The following is a 15730-nucleotide window of genomic DNA, read 5'->3' as shown; positions in this document are numbered from 1 at the left end:
ATCTTTCCTTGTAGTTACAATCACTCTCACTATCCATCCACCATCCAGGCTTTTTGGCTGTCATGCTCATCTGAATCTAAGAATAGGGGACATTTACTCCTTGCTCACTGCATTTGGAGCAGGATCCCATTCAAGCATATCCCAAAACCACCTTTGCAGTACTGTTCTTTCAACAGTCATAAACCAAAGGTGCTTTCCAATGCATTTATATTCTAGATTCATAAAATTCCTAAAAATAAACTGTAGTGGAGACTCTAAAGGGTTTCTCCAAGTCTACGTGATCCAGGGGTGATGTAGACAACCTCACCTTTAAATTTATCCTTTTTACGCCTATGTCATGTCCAGAGTCCAGGAACAATGCAGGGTCATCTGCATTTAATATTGCATGGCTCATAAGTTTACCATAATATCATAAAGTTACTATAAATTGGTAAATCTTCACTGCCATAATTAAGGAATGTGATAGACACACAAAAAAATCTCAGGAAGGAGAAATTGAACTAATCCCTTGCACAAGTCCATCACATGGAGTAACAAGTGAACATGTTTAGGTGGGCTATTGATCTTGTGTGACTCATAGCCATCAACAACAACAACAATAAAAAAAAAACCAGCAAAAACACCGTTCTGAACAGTCTCCAGGGCAGTAGTGCTGCAAATGCAGAAGAAAAGTACTTGTGTTAAAGAACATCTTGATAATGCATTTATCACTTAATTGACTATAACTCCATTCTGTTCTTGAAGATTTCTGGTTTTTTGTAGTCACAAGCTACAATTTTGTAGTGGTTGCAAGTGTTCCAAGAGAGCTGACACCTTTTAAATATCTCACTTTTTCACAGTAAACCTATTTTCTGCCATTTCAGAATTAGTTGAGCAGCAGGACCTTAAGGCTCAGGCAGCATCATTTAACTCCAAGTTTTGTTGTAAAGTCAGGTTATAGAGAGGATTTCTCACAGAGATCACTATTTTGACAGGCTCTGGAAACTAGTAAAGATAAAAGGGAGAAAGGCCCTACCAAAAATATTTGTTTTGTCATCAAGACCTGTGAGACCTATGTGAGTTGAGGTCAAATAAAAATACAAATTTTAAGAAATTTAGTTGAACCTCATCCAAACTATCAAAGCTCTTAAACACATGAGGAGGTGAAACAATTTGAGAAGACAGACTTTTATTAAACCTAAGATTGTTACTCTGTCTGGTATGCCTGAAAACACCTTCATGAGTTACCCATGGCATTCTGGTGCTTTCTCACTTGCCTTCACCTCCCAAAACATACAAAAACATACAAGGAAAAAAACCAGCACAGTTAAGCCACATTTGCCAAGCTTCTAAAATAAACTCATTTCAAAAATCATAATCATATTGTTTTCAATTGATTTGTCCAACTCCACTTATTAGTAGCCACACAGAAGTACCAGCTAAAAAGCACATTGTTGCAAAGACTGACGTTATCTCCTCAGTTAACATTTATTTTGAATATATCCATAAAAGTGCTACATGGAAAGACTGGACACACACACAGAATAAGTCTTGGCTTCATTTTCCTGCCAGCTATCAGACAGCATTGCTCATACACAAATCTTTCAGTATTTAATATTCACAATGCAGAAGAATCTACTGACCCCAGTTAGGATCAAGAAATTTTAGGAAAGGTACAAAACAAAGATTGTCACGGTTCTGCCACAAAGAATTTGCAATTGGACAGGTTGACAGACTAGCTATTGCTGCACTGGTTGTTACGTGAGAAGTATTTTTTTTAATGTTATTCTTGTCACTCTTAAATGCAAATATGACACTATAGGTAGCTCTATGCAATAATGCTGGGCATTCTTGCAACAAATGCAGAACAATATTGTCCTTTAGCAACTACTGAGGCAAAGCAGTTACTTTGTATTACTCGGGGGTTTTGTGATTTTGTTGCTTTGGGGTTTTGTTTGTTTGTTTGTTTGTTTGGGTTTTTTGTTTTGTTTTGTTTTGTTTTTATATTTTTGTTCATCTATTTTATTCTAGTGGAAAGTTACATGAGAGTATTAGTCAAGCAGAATGTAATGTAGAAAATAATCCTTTTACAGTTCAAAACAAATGTTGACCAATAGTAACAACAATATTCATTTTGATTATCTTCTTAATGGAAACAATTTGACATTCGGTTTCAAAATGCCATAATATTTTTGAGATATGACCCTTGTCCAACACTTCTTTCCCCAGAAGAGATGACCTAATAGTGGTTTTCTTGCATTTGGTTCACAGAACACTTAACCAATGACACAAAGGCTTTCATAGTTCATGGATTAGGGGGTAAAGGGGAGGGGGGGCAGGGTAATAGAATTTTTACACAGCCCTATTGACCATGATTAACATTTTTTCTTGAGAGGTACGTTAAGAAAGAACAGGTTACCTTTAAGGTCTGTTTAGTATTTAAGCATTTTTTGGGAAACCTACATTGCTGAGAAAGAACAGCTTTCCCAAGGCTGAGCAGAGAGCTAGATGGGATCAGAACTCAGGAGAAATGTTTCCCAGTTACATGTAACCCCCCAGCTCTCTTCTGTAGCCCACTAAAGGCCTCTGGCAACCTGAATTCCCCAAGTGAGGCAGAGAGGATGCTCCTTCAAATATCTCCTTGATGCCAAGGATGTTTCTATGGTGATTCTGCATTCAAAGTTACTAGTTTGTGCTGTGTGAGAGGCTACATGAGGGCCCAAGGAGATGAATGAACCTATCTAAGGTTGTGCATACCCAGGGGGCTTCCATAATTTTGGATGCGCAGGAATACAAAGACGGAATAATGACAATGTTTTGCTGCACTTCATTTGTTGAATTACTTCAATACCTTGCTCACAGATGTGTGCATGTGAATATAATCAACCAAACTCCTTGAAGACAGCAGAGATTATTTTGAGAGATTATTCCTGCTTCTGCTACAGAAAAAAAAAAGAAGCTCCAGCCTTTCACAATCTCTTGAATACACGGAGGCGTGTGTGGATGCATAGACCAACATCCTCTTCCAACACACACCAAAAACAAAAAAGGTGAGAAAAAAAGTTTCTTTCATATAGCACATTATTCCAGAAATAACAGATTTGTCTTTTTATGCAGAAAAGAAAATGACCAAAAGCCTGATTGACTGTTCAACTACTTAAACTATTAAAAAAAAAAAAAACAAAAAAAAACAACCGAGGAAAAGGAAAGGTGGCATGATCAGAAATATATACCTAAAAAAAAAAAGATTTTTCCATATCACTTTAAATCCTAGAAAAGGAAACTTTTTTTTACCTTTTCTTCTTGAATCATATTTTGCTTCAGATCCTAAAACAGCACATTCAACTATTCAATTTGCTGTTCAGTAATAAGGACTCACAGTGCCTTTTAAATGGATACAAAAAAGTTGCATCTTTTTGCTTTCATTTTCCCTGTGTGTTTGTTGCATACTGACATCAAATTCCCTGCAGGCATCCTAACCTTGCAATTGGAGAAACAGTGCTCCAGGGGTTTCCACATGTCTAATACACCTGGATAAAAAGTGCTAATTGTCACCAACTTCCATTAAATGACAGCAGTAAGGCACAAAATATGCTTGATTTGCAGATGCCAGTGCTGCTGGGAGTTAGCAGCAGATTAATAATTGTGCAGACCTCAAACATTCCCCCGGCACTGCCAGCCTGGGTTTGCAATGCAATGTCAGATTACAAGGCCTTTGTTTTTAGCTTACTTTCCTGAGGAAATCTGGCTTAGGCAGTTGCACTTTTTCCCTGTGTTTGCCTGTCCTGCCTTCCCACAACAATCTCTGACCAGTCTGAATAAAATTTAAAGGAAAGTACAGGTTGCAAATGTACAGTGGCCTTAGCAGTTTTGTGAAAAATAGGCAGCTAGGTAGATACAATCAAGCCTGAGCTTAAGTATTTCAAATATCCTGGCTTTCTAGATTAAGGTATTCTTGCAGGAAAACTAACCCTAATTCTGTTCAAATATTGTTAGCGCTGAAAGTAGAAGGGAGATGTGTCATATCACACATTCAGCAGGCAGCAACCTTGCATCTGATCACCTTTGTGGATCAAGCCTCATACTAGGCTCCCAATTTGCGGTGATTTTTTTCTTTTTTACAAATCTATATGCCAAAAAAAATCCTATTTCATCTTGAGGTTCTGAGTTTGCATTAGGAGTCATCTTCTTGCATGGGTTCAGTCTTGCTCTGGTTCCCTCCAGATAAATTTGGGAGTCGACACTTTACCTTCTCTCCCCTCTTCTCGCTCTGCTGCTGTTGCTGTTTCCTCTCCACTCTCAGCACATGTGGGCACGTGCCCTTGGGTTTGAGGCTACCACCCCTGCAGCATGCAAACTTACTGGCAGCACCGATGGCGTTGCAAAACTCATTATTGCATGCAGCAACACGATTACAGCGAAGGTGAGGGTGAAGTTGAGCAAATGTGTTTCAACACTTCTTTCTTGGTATTTATTACCATGCCATAGCATTCCTGCAGCCTGGCCTGCTGCTGCTCCAGCTGCCTGTGCAAGCTCCTGATGGAGCGCAACAGCAGGAGCCGCCGATACATGGCTACCTGGAGCCGGTACTTCTCCTTTTCCTCCTGTTTCTTATTTTCTAAGGTCTCCATTACTTTTGTGGTCTTCATCCAAATCACATGGCCCAAACTACAAGAGGCCATATCGCCCTCGATGCCACTCCCTGGCTGCTGCATGTGGCAATCCCCTTGGTTGGTCCCAGCCTGTGGGGGCTCATTGGCCTCGCAGGGCACCTTTGGGACCTGCGGCACATCCAAACTCAATTCACCATTGCAGCAGGGGCTTCTGGAGCACAGGGAGGCAATGTCCATAGGTTGCAGGTTACCCACTGTGACAGGGTACAATGAGCCACCTAATGATGCATCTACAGATGTCAGATGATGTTCAGCCAAGCCAGAGGCTGTCCTCTGCACCTGGCCACCAGTAACCATCTTTAGGCCAGTCAGGGCTTTTACCTGGGCCACAGCCTTGCTGGAGAGGACAGACAGTCTTTCTGGCACTGTTGAGCTTCCCACATCTTCTTTAAGGCTGGCTAAGGAAGGGCTGGCAGAGCAACCAGGGGACGCCGTTACAGTATCATGATTTGGAAATCGATCTTCATCATCACTATCATTTTGGATCTCCTCTTCATCTCCTGGTATTACAGCTGCTGGCTCGGCCATTTAATGCATGAGCTACAGAAACTTTCTATGGACAAAGGTGGAAGCAAAAGGATTTCAGTTCTACATACACACATGGAGAAGCCCAGTGCAGTGACATTTGAAGAAAGAACGTCTCTTTATATTTAAGCAATGGACCTATTACTTTTCTAATAAAGCACAACCCTTGGGTCACTTCAGGCCATTTCTTGTGATTTGCATTAGATGTTCTTCGAGACACAACATTAATCCAATAATAATTAAAATGATATACTGTACTATTAACATTCTAAAATCTTTAAAGGCAAGTGATCTATCCCTGCAGCACTGGCTGTGCTGACTAATTAAACAGAATACAGTTGTAAATGGGCATTGTAAGCACTTCTGCCATTGAAGAACACAGCTCTAACAAGTGCAGTTTGTAGAGACAGGCGAGTTATCGGGATTGATCAGCTTTAAAGAGAGGTGGATACACCACAAACAGCAGGTTGCATTTAAATACCCTCTCCAAGATTGATCTGTCCGCTATCAGTTTGTTTACAAGGTTGCCTTTCCCCCTCCTATTAATTCTAACTGTAAAGCTGTATTAGCACCGCACTAGCCAAAGAGAGGAAAAAGAAACCAAACACTTACCGAGGTTAATGGGGGAAAGGAAAAGAGTTACAGTGCATAATGTCTGTGTATCATGTTTTCTTGAATATGAGTCAGCACAATCTGAAACAGAAACATCACAGAGCTGGAGCAGGAACAGCAACAGCATTACACTGTTCCACCCAGCAACAACACAGTCAGCCCCAATCACAGAGGAGTGCAGGGCTGCTTTCTTCCCCCTCAATGGGCATTCCTCCCTGACATACAGCTTTTACGTCATCTTTGAGCATCAAAATGAATGTCAGGATTGGATGATGCTTTTTTCCAACCTCAAAACCAAACATATCTGATTCGCCCATCTACAGGGGGCAATGTCTATGTCCCTTCCCACCCCTGACAGTCACCAGGGAGGTAGCACAGCACCAAAAAAGAGAATGAGGCATTCTGGACTCCAGTAAGCATATTTTCCTTCAGAGAAGATAAGCTTAAATAAACTTTAGCTGCATGGACAAGCTAAACCCAAAAATTAAACAACCATTCAGTACCAACAAAATGCCTAACATAAAGACAGTCAGAGGCTGTAGATTGAAGTGTTTAATGTACACTTATGTTTAATTAGGCTGGTCTAAACTTTAGAGAGCAGTTCTACATCCAGCTAAACCATCTCACAGAACAATAAGCTTTATCTGCACTTCTGATGTTCAGAAAAGCTACCTTCAAAATCCTCTCTCACTTGTAGTGCCAAGAACAAAATTCACAAATAATCTATCTGCATCTGCACTCACCATGGGGCAGCAGTTGCCCCAAGACTTTCTCTATTCCATTCTGCTAATATAAACAGAAGAAAGAAGCAATCCAAAATACTATCTAGAATCTTTGTGCAGCAGGAAAAGAATGAAAGTAGATCCTATCTCCACTTCTATGTGTGCTGCAATACAGATAATAATTTTTACTTTTCATTTCTGTACTGACTATCCTCCTTTCTGATAAATCTGTTAGGATACACTTACAAACTTGAACATAGGAATCCTGGTTAACATAAATTCAGATTTATACCCTGAGGTCTAACTTGAATGCATTTTTTGGTGCAAGAGATAATTTGCACTGAATTTGTAAAATAAACTAAACTAAACCTGCTGTGCTTATATGCCAGATCATGCTGCAGATTATATAAATAATACTAGGAAGAGATTAATATCCAGTGAGTTAATAAACCCTGCAAGTTTATATTTTGGTGATTCCCATTTATCTGAATCACAAGTTACTGTAATTGAAGAATATGGAATTCAGATAACAGGGATTTTACTGTATTAACACACTGAAAAGGTTCATTGTAATACAGCATTATATAGAGAGTCTTTTAGTTTCAGCTGCTCTCCTCTCCAAAGTACTGCAGGCAAATCTTTCTACTACAGAGAGGACAGTGGGTGGGTTCTGGGCACTACCTGATCTCCAGATATGTCAATATTTTTCTACTAGCAATAGTATTCTGTTCCTCACATCTACATTAGTAGCAATTTTCTGCAAAATAAGTATTTTCTAATAGCATAGCAAGGCATAAAACTCCTCAGATTTTGGGGTGCTTTTTTGTGATTTGTTTTTTTTTTTTTGTTTGTTTTGGGCTTCTGCTTTTTGGTGAGTTTCGTTTGTGGTTTTATTGTTTTTTTTGTTGTTGGGGATTTTGTTTGTTTTTTTCCCAAGCTGTCTACATCTTAAATTTTTCAGCAAAATTTTACGGGCAGTACTGTTTGAAGAAATGGAAAGGGGGTCAAAAAAGTAATTTTGCCTGCCAAATTAGTCACCAAAAATAATATTAAATGTTTTATAGTTGTGGATCTAGATGGAATAAATAGCATCTGATATAATCAACTGAACAATAAAACTCCAATCAGAACTCATTGAGCCAAAAGGCTTTTCATAGAATATCGTGACTTCAGCTGTAATCCACAAAGCTTAATAGCAAAAAAATATTCAGTCCATTGGACTTAAAGAATCAGCACAATAGAAATATTGTAAAAGATACATATTTATTATTGCTAAAATACAAGTGCCATTTATGGCCAGGGCTGCAGACATGCTATTATCCTCCTCTCCATTGTTCACAAGTTCATAAAATCTCAGCTAGAGCATCAGATGGAAAGGTTCTAGATTCAGTTTGTGCCTGAAGATGAATAAGTACAGAACACTTCAGTCAGAAAGACAGAGACACTCAAGTACAAAAGTAGGAACAAACTCAGTCTTATGGCTGTGAAAACTTACAAAAACCTTCCAGGAGAAAGGTCTTCTGTTTAACTGACAGACTGGGGAGCAGGAAACAAGACTAGAGCTCACTTCAAAGGGAAACATGTAAATTCTTGTTCTGAGATGACACAAGACCCTTCTATTCACCTGAGACTGTTTCCTTGACTAAGTGACTCCTACAGTTCATCTCCCTTTTATTTGCAATCTGACAGACTGAAAAGACCTTATGTTGGTTTCTTCTTCAAAAGACACACTGTGCCATTTCCCTGGTGAAGAAACACTCAGAGAACAGTTTGCTCTTTTCTCTAAGAACAGGCAGATTCTGTTCAATGCCACTTGCTCACTCCTGGACTCGTTTTTCTCTTTGTGGGAACCTTTCCAGGCAGAAGCTGCTTCAGATTTCACAGTGGATACATCTGTCAGTCCAACACACTCAGAGATTCAGGTAGGTAAAAAAAAAAGCAAAGAGCCTTCAGTTGAGGTTCATTGCATTTCATTGCCAGCCACTCACAGGTAGATGCAGCTGCAGCAGTTTTGAGATGTAGATAGACCCTGGAGAGCCACCTTCAAGCTGTCAGTCTTGCTTGCCCCTGCAAGGCCTATGTCAGCAGAGGCTTTTAATCCACTGCACTCCTTCAGGTATTAGCTACGAGGAGCACTTGGCAACCCACAGGCTCATAAGTGTAAGCACATGCTGAAATGCTCTGTGCTTTCAGGTGTATGGAATGAGTGTTTCGCCATCACACTTGTGTCTTGTGTGGTAGCAAAAAAGACCTGGTCATAGAGAAGTCCCTGTGGATAGTCAGGACAACTACTTCTCCTTTCTCTTCCAATTATAATGCCATTCTCAAGCATGCACAGATGTGAGGACAAGAAGGTGCTCGGTCTTGTTATTAAATCAAGTACAAATGTTTTACTGAAGTTCAAAGCATAACAACCAAACACATTTACAAACAGCATCAAAGGTGATAAGCATTGGTGAAGATGTGCCTTAATAGCCAGGGATGTTACATTGTTTTTTTATTTGAGTTTGGGGAGTACTTTTAACAAAGTAGTAAAAAATATCCTATTACATGGTAGTGTAATTCCAACTTTTATATTAATTGCTCTTAAAGATGAAAAGCCATATTTTGTCTGTTAATGTACACACTTCCATGGCCTCCTGTGAAATCAATGAGATCCACATGTGTGCATCTGAGGCTGAAATTTTTCCCCAAAGATTCTTTAAAATCCTTTTACGGGGCAGTTAGTTGTAGAAGAAAGTCATATGTTCCCTTTCTTCTGCCTTCATACCCAAAACAGACATGGGTTCTTACAGGCTACTCTGCAATATGCTGGATGGTAATGGTACCCTGAGGAGCCACTGGCCAGCCAGGGATTGCCATCATTCTGTTGTCCTGTTTGTCCACAACTTAGCATTTCTGCAAGTTTTTACACCAAGATAAATAAGAAATGGAGGCCAGCAGGTCACTGATGACACCAAGAAATGCTCTAGATATTTCAGGGGCAGGGAAAACCACAGTGGGACATCTCAAGGGGTTTCAGACAGAAGGAAATTAGCAACTAAACAGAGTTGCAGTACATTTGTGTGTTCAGATAACCTGGAAAGCATTTAAGCAAAAGTAGAGTGAAAACATGATTTTACCAGTGAGGAAAGGTTCAGTGGCTTTGAACATGAAAATCCAGGCATTTGAGCCAACCATCTTTATATTAAGGGTAAAAAACTGTTAAACAATCTGCCACAACTGGTAAAAATTAGCAGGCTTGCTGCCAGTCTCAACAGAACTGCCTGTCAGAGGTGCAAATCTCTGAAGGAATAGCTCAGACTGCATTCAGACTAAGGTTGAGTTGAGTTTGCAAGCTTCAAAATCTCAAGACTGCAGGTGCCAAAGCGACCCAAACACTAGGAAGGGCTTGATGACAGCTCTCACTGCAATATTTCAGCAACCCTACTCCTAGCTCTGCTTGGGCTTAACTATTCCCAGGGATGCAGAAAGAAAAATACATTTATGTGGCTTTATAAAGACATTTGAGAAAAGAAATGTTTTGATTTTTTCTCAAGGCAGCAGCTGTTCTTCCTACCATCTATGTGGAAAACATTCATTTACAATCTCACCACTGTTCATGGAGTGAAAGAGTAATGGCATCATTGCCCAAACCAATCTAAGTCCACGTTCCTGCCATGAGATCCACAGAGCCATATTTTTATGCTGAAACACCCACAAGGAACTTTCTAAAGTCTTGTTGTGAACTCAGGGATCTACTTAAGCAGTTAAGATTGTCACAGAGGCCATGGTGGAAATGGATAACCCATGGGTAAATGTAGATGGGCTTTTGTTTGATTTTTCTCCCTTCTAGGCACAAATGGGTCACAGCATATTTCAACATGAAGAAATCTTTGCATTTCTAGAGAGGGTTAAGAATGCTGTGCAACAAAGACATCTGCAGCCTATGCCCTACAAATTAGTGGGGCAGACAAATAGAAATCTGTAGTGTAGAAAAAAACTTAAGAACTGCCAGTTTACCCCACTTACTGTTTCTTGTTCTAATGGAGAGAATACACTTGTCTATAATTCATTATAATTCATTTCATTTACTGAAAAGTAAAATCTGATTATACACTGAAAAACACTGAATTGCAAAAAAATTTCCTGCAAGTGTTAAGTGAAAAGTAAATTCTAAGATGTCAAAGGTTTGGTTATTTTTTCCCTATATAAAGATTTTGTTTTGTATTAGCAAAATTAAAAGTGACATTCTTCCTGCTTTTATTTTTTTTTTAACCTTAATTTTGCAGAATGCCTATAATTTTGTTCAGGGAAAAAAGAAGTGAGAGAGGGAAAGAGAAAAAAATGCAAAAGAATTTATAGTAGAAGATAATGTAACAGTCTTCCCATGGAGAAAACTAAATAATTGTTTTTATGGAAAAGATGGTACTTGAAATATATTTGTATAAGCTCCAGTATTAAAAGCCTTACAAGTACTGCTCATATAATGCAAGAATTCCATGCTTGGCAGGTGAATACTGGTTTATCCAACTTAGCAGATAGAATTCAGATGTGAGAAAAAGTATGTAGGCAGATCACATAGAATCATAGAATCGATTGGGTTGGAAAAGACCTCCAAGATCATCGAGTCCAATCCTTGGTCCAACTCTAGTCCATTTACCAGATCAAGGCACTCAGCGCCATGTCCAATCTGTGTTTAAAAATCTCTAGGGATGGTGAATCCACCACCTCTCCTGGCAGCCCATTCCAATGCCTGATTACTCTCTCTGGAAAGAATTTTTTTCTGATATCCAACTTAAATTTCCCCTGGCAGAGCTTAAGCCTGTGCTCCCTTGTCCTATTGCTGAGTGCCTGGGAGAAGAGACCAGCCCCCACCTGGCTATAACTTCCCTTCAGGTATTTATAGACAGTGATGAGGTCACCTCTGAGGCTCCTCTTCTCCAGGCTAAACAACCCCAGCTCCCTCAGCCTCTCTCCATAGGACTTGTGCTCCAGTCCCTTCACCAGCCCTGTTGCTCTTCTCTGGACCTGCTCCAGCACCTCAATATCCTTTCTGAACTGAGGGGCCCAGAACTGAACACAGTACTCAAGGTGTGGCCTCACCAATGCAGAGTACAGGGGAAGGATCACTTCCCTGGTCCTGCTGGCCACGCTATTTTTGATACAGGACAGAATCCCATTGGCCTTCTTGGCCACCTGGGCACACTGTTGACTCATGTTGAGCTTCCTGTCAATTAGTACTCCAAGGTCCCTTTCTGCCTGGCTTCTCTCCAGCCACTCTGTGCCCAGCCTGTAGCACTGCAGGGGCTGTTGTGGCCAAAGTGCAGGACCCGGCACTTGGCCTTGTTGAACTTCATCCCATTGGAATCAGCCCAACTCTCAAGTCTATCCAGATCCCTCTGCAGAGCCCTCCTGCCTTCCAGCAGGTCGACACTCCCTCCCAACTTGATGTCATCAGCAAATTTGCTGATGATGGACTCAATTCCCTCATCTAAATCATCAATAAAGATGTTAAACAGGACTGGACCCAATACAGACCCCTGGGGAACACCACTGGTGACAGTTCACATCCGGTATGCACTGAGAGAAAAATCCTTTCTGCTAATGAATATGTAAGCAGACTATGTAATTTTTTTATAATCAATGCTTATGTTTGCTTTCATGTTGACACTTGATCATAACTGACAAACCAATGGCTAAGAACGAAGAAAGCTTTAAGCTGCAAAAATAATAAACAGGGCACTGTGAGGGATGGAAAACCACCCCAACATACAAGGGAGGAAAACTTTAGGAAATGGGGCTAAGCCATAAGAGGATATGCAAAAAATTGGGTGTTTCTACAACTTAAAATGAACTTACAGACTTTCTAGAACTCAAAGACATTTCTTTTTTTTCTGAAGTAATAACATTAAATATTTTTAAAAAGGGTGCAAATTTTCTGCCTTAGCTGTTAAATCAGAATGATGTGAGAATAGTAAGAAAATTATATTTAATATAAAAATTGTTAAGAATCAGTTTCAGATAAAGTAGGTAAAAGGAAATAAAAAACAATGGATATATTCATGCTGTCTGAGCTTAACCATTTCCACAAATCTTAAATTGACCATGAGACACCTAAGTCTACAGATCAATATCAAGTACTGAAAAGCCTTCATCTACAAACGTCTTCGGAAAAATTCTACTTTCTCATTCAGAATGTCTTGTTGTGGAGCCAGCTGTGGTGTTGACTACATATCAACCCCTGCACAGCACCCATAACAACCCTGCTTTACTCACAGTGCCTAAATACACTCACCTGCCATCTGTGTTGCCCACACACAAACACAGAGTAAAAAAAAAAAAAAAAAAATTTCCCCAAGGTCATTTGAGGCTGAGAAGAAGGTCAGTTTTGCTCACTCCTTAATACCTTTGAAGCTGCTACAGTGGCTGAGATGGATGACAGTGAGAATGATACAAGCCTGTCTGACACCAAAACACACGATCTCAGCAATGTGTAGTGTAATTGATGTCTCAGCTACAGCAGTTGACAGACTCCAGTAGGGAGAGGAGGCACATGGACCAGGGTTTGTTGTACTTGATTATCTTCTTACTTTGCAACACAGACATTGCTCAGCAACTTGGATTTTTGCAACCTGCTTCCAGTCGTTTGTGCAGATAATTTTTTCACACCAAGGGTTTCATCTTTACATCCAGAGGTTCTTTGCTGAGCATCTGTCAAAGTCCAATTCATTACCTGCAGAATTATCAGCCCTATTACTACAAGAAATTTTTTTAACAGATTAGAAAGTAGGAGAGAAAAGACAATCATATATACAATCAATAAAAATACACCTCCAAATAGTTGGAGGTTTATTTTGAAGATGTGTATCTACAGATACTTATTTCTTACAGGAAGAAGAGTTATGGAGTCCAATTTCTACTAGAATGACTAGAGAAAAAGGCTAAGAAAGAAGAATCTGAGATGCCAATCCCACTGAAGTCTCAGATTGAACAGAAAGAGTAATTCACCCTTCCCAGAAACAGCAAGCATAGTTGGGTTCTGTATGTCAAAAATAGGTAATGCTTCCTTGTACCATGTATGCTCCCTGCAGTCCTATCTGTTTGAACCCCAGCTGAACCTCCCTGAGCCCCAAGCAAAGGTTCTGCTAGAACCCCAATGGTGTGTGTGGTCCCAAATCCTCCTTGTACCCAGAAGGCACTATCAAGCTGTTATTAACTCCAGTAACACAAGGACAAAATTTTATCCCTAGTCTTGCTTACTGACCCTCCTTGAAATCTACTTGAAGAGCATTAAAAGAGCTCTCAGGGCATAGTCATTGCCAATGGTTAGTGTATTATTTATCACCTTGCAACATTTCCCCCATCCTTTCTAAAACCTCTGCCAAGGCACCAACTTTTTGACTCCTGAAGAAACCCCAACACTCAGTGGAAATACTGTGCTAATTAAGATTTTGAGACCAGTAAGCAAAAAAACATCATGTTTGGCCTCACACTTAGCAAATTACTCACAGTTCCTTGCTTTCCTTCACAAACTTGTCTTGATAACAACCATTGCCAGTAGGGATCTGCAAAAAAGCAAACAAATACATGCCTACATATGTGAGCTCCACTTCCTTAGGCAAAAATAATGAGTCAGATGAGTAAAGGATGTGCTGCTCTCTTATGTGTGGTAGTTGTGCACACGCCAATGTACAAGAAGCCTTACAGAGACTTCTCTCATATCTTGTCAAATTGCCAATCTACTGATTTCAGAAACTTATACTTCTCTCAAGGACACATTGCTGTTTAGTCATTGTAAAAAGGTAGCACAACTTTGCAGCTTCTTTCAGTGTGGGTTGGGGGAATAAGTGCATATTATCTATGCCAGAAGGAGGTGGAACTGGCCAAGCTGAGCAAGTTAAGGCAATCCAAAGTTTTGGCACAGAGGAAAAATAAATCTGTGTGGAAGGACACAGTTCAGATTTAAACAACACCCACACTTTCTTGTTTGGAAAAACAAGTTCCTTTCTGAAGTGTGCCCCTTTTTACAGACAGAGACATCAAGCTTACTGGAAAAAAGTACAGGACACCTAATCTAGGTAATTCATCTCATCCTAAAATGTTTTCAACATAGACAGGGTTAGCTGCCAGATGGATTAGGCTTCCTTCAACTTCAATTTCAAATGACGTTAACTTTCAGATGACTAAGTGCACAGTAGTTCACCCTAACCACAAGGCATGTATTATGGAGAGAGACTGAAAGTTCAGCCTTAACACAGAACAGGAACTCTTGGTCCATGGAGAGGGTGATCCTAACACTGCTATAACCAAATAGCTTCCAGCAAGCAATGTTTTAGGGGTTTCCTGAGCATGATGCTGCATCTAGATAACTGCACTTGACAGTCATTGATGGAACAATTTGCCTAATTCCCTTTTGAAGCTGATTATGCCTTTTGGCTTCTATAACATCCCATGGCAATGAATTCTGCAATCTAATTTTATGTTGCATGAATAGCATTACCAACAGAGCAAGCCACACCCTTCCAGGGATTTGGTGACATGCTGACACCGTCTTACTTTTGTTTCATTTAATCTCATGAGTCATAAGCAATACAACAAAGTTTTCTACATCTGTCTGGATTTTTCCCCAATACAAAAAAGTTGTTTTAAAGCAATGTGTATCAACAGGCAAATGATGTGCTGTACTTTATCACAGGATTGTATTGCTCACATAGCTTGTGCTACCAGAAACCCAAGGATGGCTGAGGCCATTCAACAAAGGCTGCAAATAATGAATAATAAATAGTTGTTTGCAGAAAGAAATGAGAGGCTGGAAAGGCATAGGGAATCCTCTCTCAATCCTGGAACAGCCAAAGTAGGAAGCAGTGGAATCTCCCTGAAGGAGAAAACCTAGGAGAAACCAACAGGAGTTTTTGAGGGAGGTTGAACAAGAAAAACAGATGGGGAAGAGGCAAAAAGATGTCTTTAGATTTCCATAAGAATTAAACTGGAAAGGGGAGCAGGAGGGACAGTGGAGAGGCAGGTTAAAGGATCGTATTCCTGTCATCGCCAGCAGAGAGTGAGTAGGAAACAAGACCTGGACTGCCTCTCTCCCAAGTCTGCTGCCCTAGGCGACTGTTTACTTTGCCTTTGCCCAAGCCAGCATGAGATGTTATAAAATGAGTTTCCAAAATGCTCTGAGTCACCAGAACGTGGATGAGATCTGTGGATTCAAGCCACCTTTCAAGATTATGAATC

The 15730-nt window shown here is 40.1% G+C and overlaps 1 protein-coding gene across 1 annotated transcript; it reads right to left on the bottom strand.

Annotated features, from left to right (window-relative positions):
• Positions 1-4213: 4213 nt before the first annotated feature.
• LOC139670830 (uncharacterized) lies at positions 4214-12851 on the bottom strand. The gene is made up of 3 exons (XM_071552975.1): positions 12789-12851; positions 5790-5870; positions 4214-5205 (listed from the first exon to the last, which is right to left on the bottom strand). Exon 3 carries the CDS (start codon positions 5178-5180, stop codon positions 4392-4394), a length of 789 nt encoding a protein of 262 aa, XP_071409076.1. The 5' UTR covers positions 5181-5205; positions 5790-5870; positions 12789-12851; the 3' UTR covers positions 4214-4391.
• Positions 12852-15730: the final 2879 nt, after the last annotated feature.

This window comes from Pithys albifrons, chromosome 4 (assembly GCF_047495875.1).
Source record: "Pithys albifrons albifrons isolate INPA30051 chromosome 4, PitAlb_v1, whole genome shotgun sequence".
NCBI classification, from domain to species: domain Eukaryota; kingdom Metazoa; phylum Chordata; class Aves; order Passeriformes; family Thamnophilidae; genus Pithys; species Pithys albifrons.
The sequence above is the reverse complement of the archived record's forward strand: the minus strand, read 5'-3'. Positions and strand labels throughout refer to the sequence as shown.

Excerpts from the sequence above, each read along its gene's own strand:
- LOC139670830 (XM_071552975.1), bottom strand. The coding sequence starts at position 5,180 with ATGGCCGAGCCAGCAGCTGTAATACCAGGAGATGAAGAGGAGATCCAA.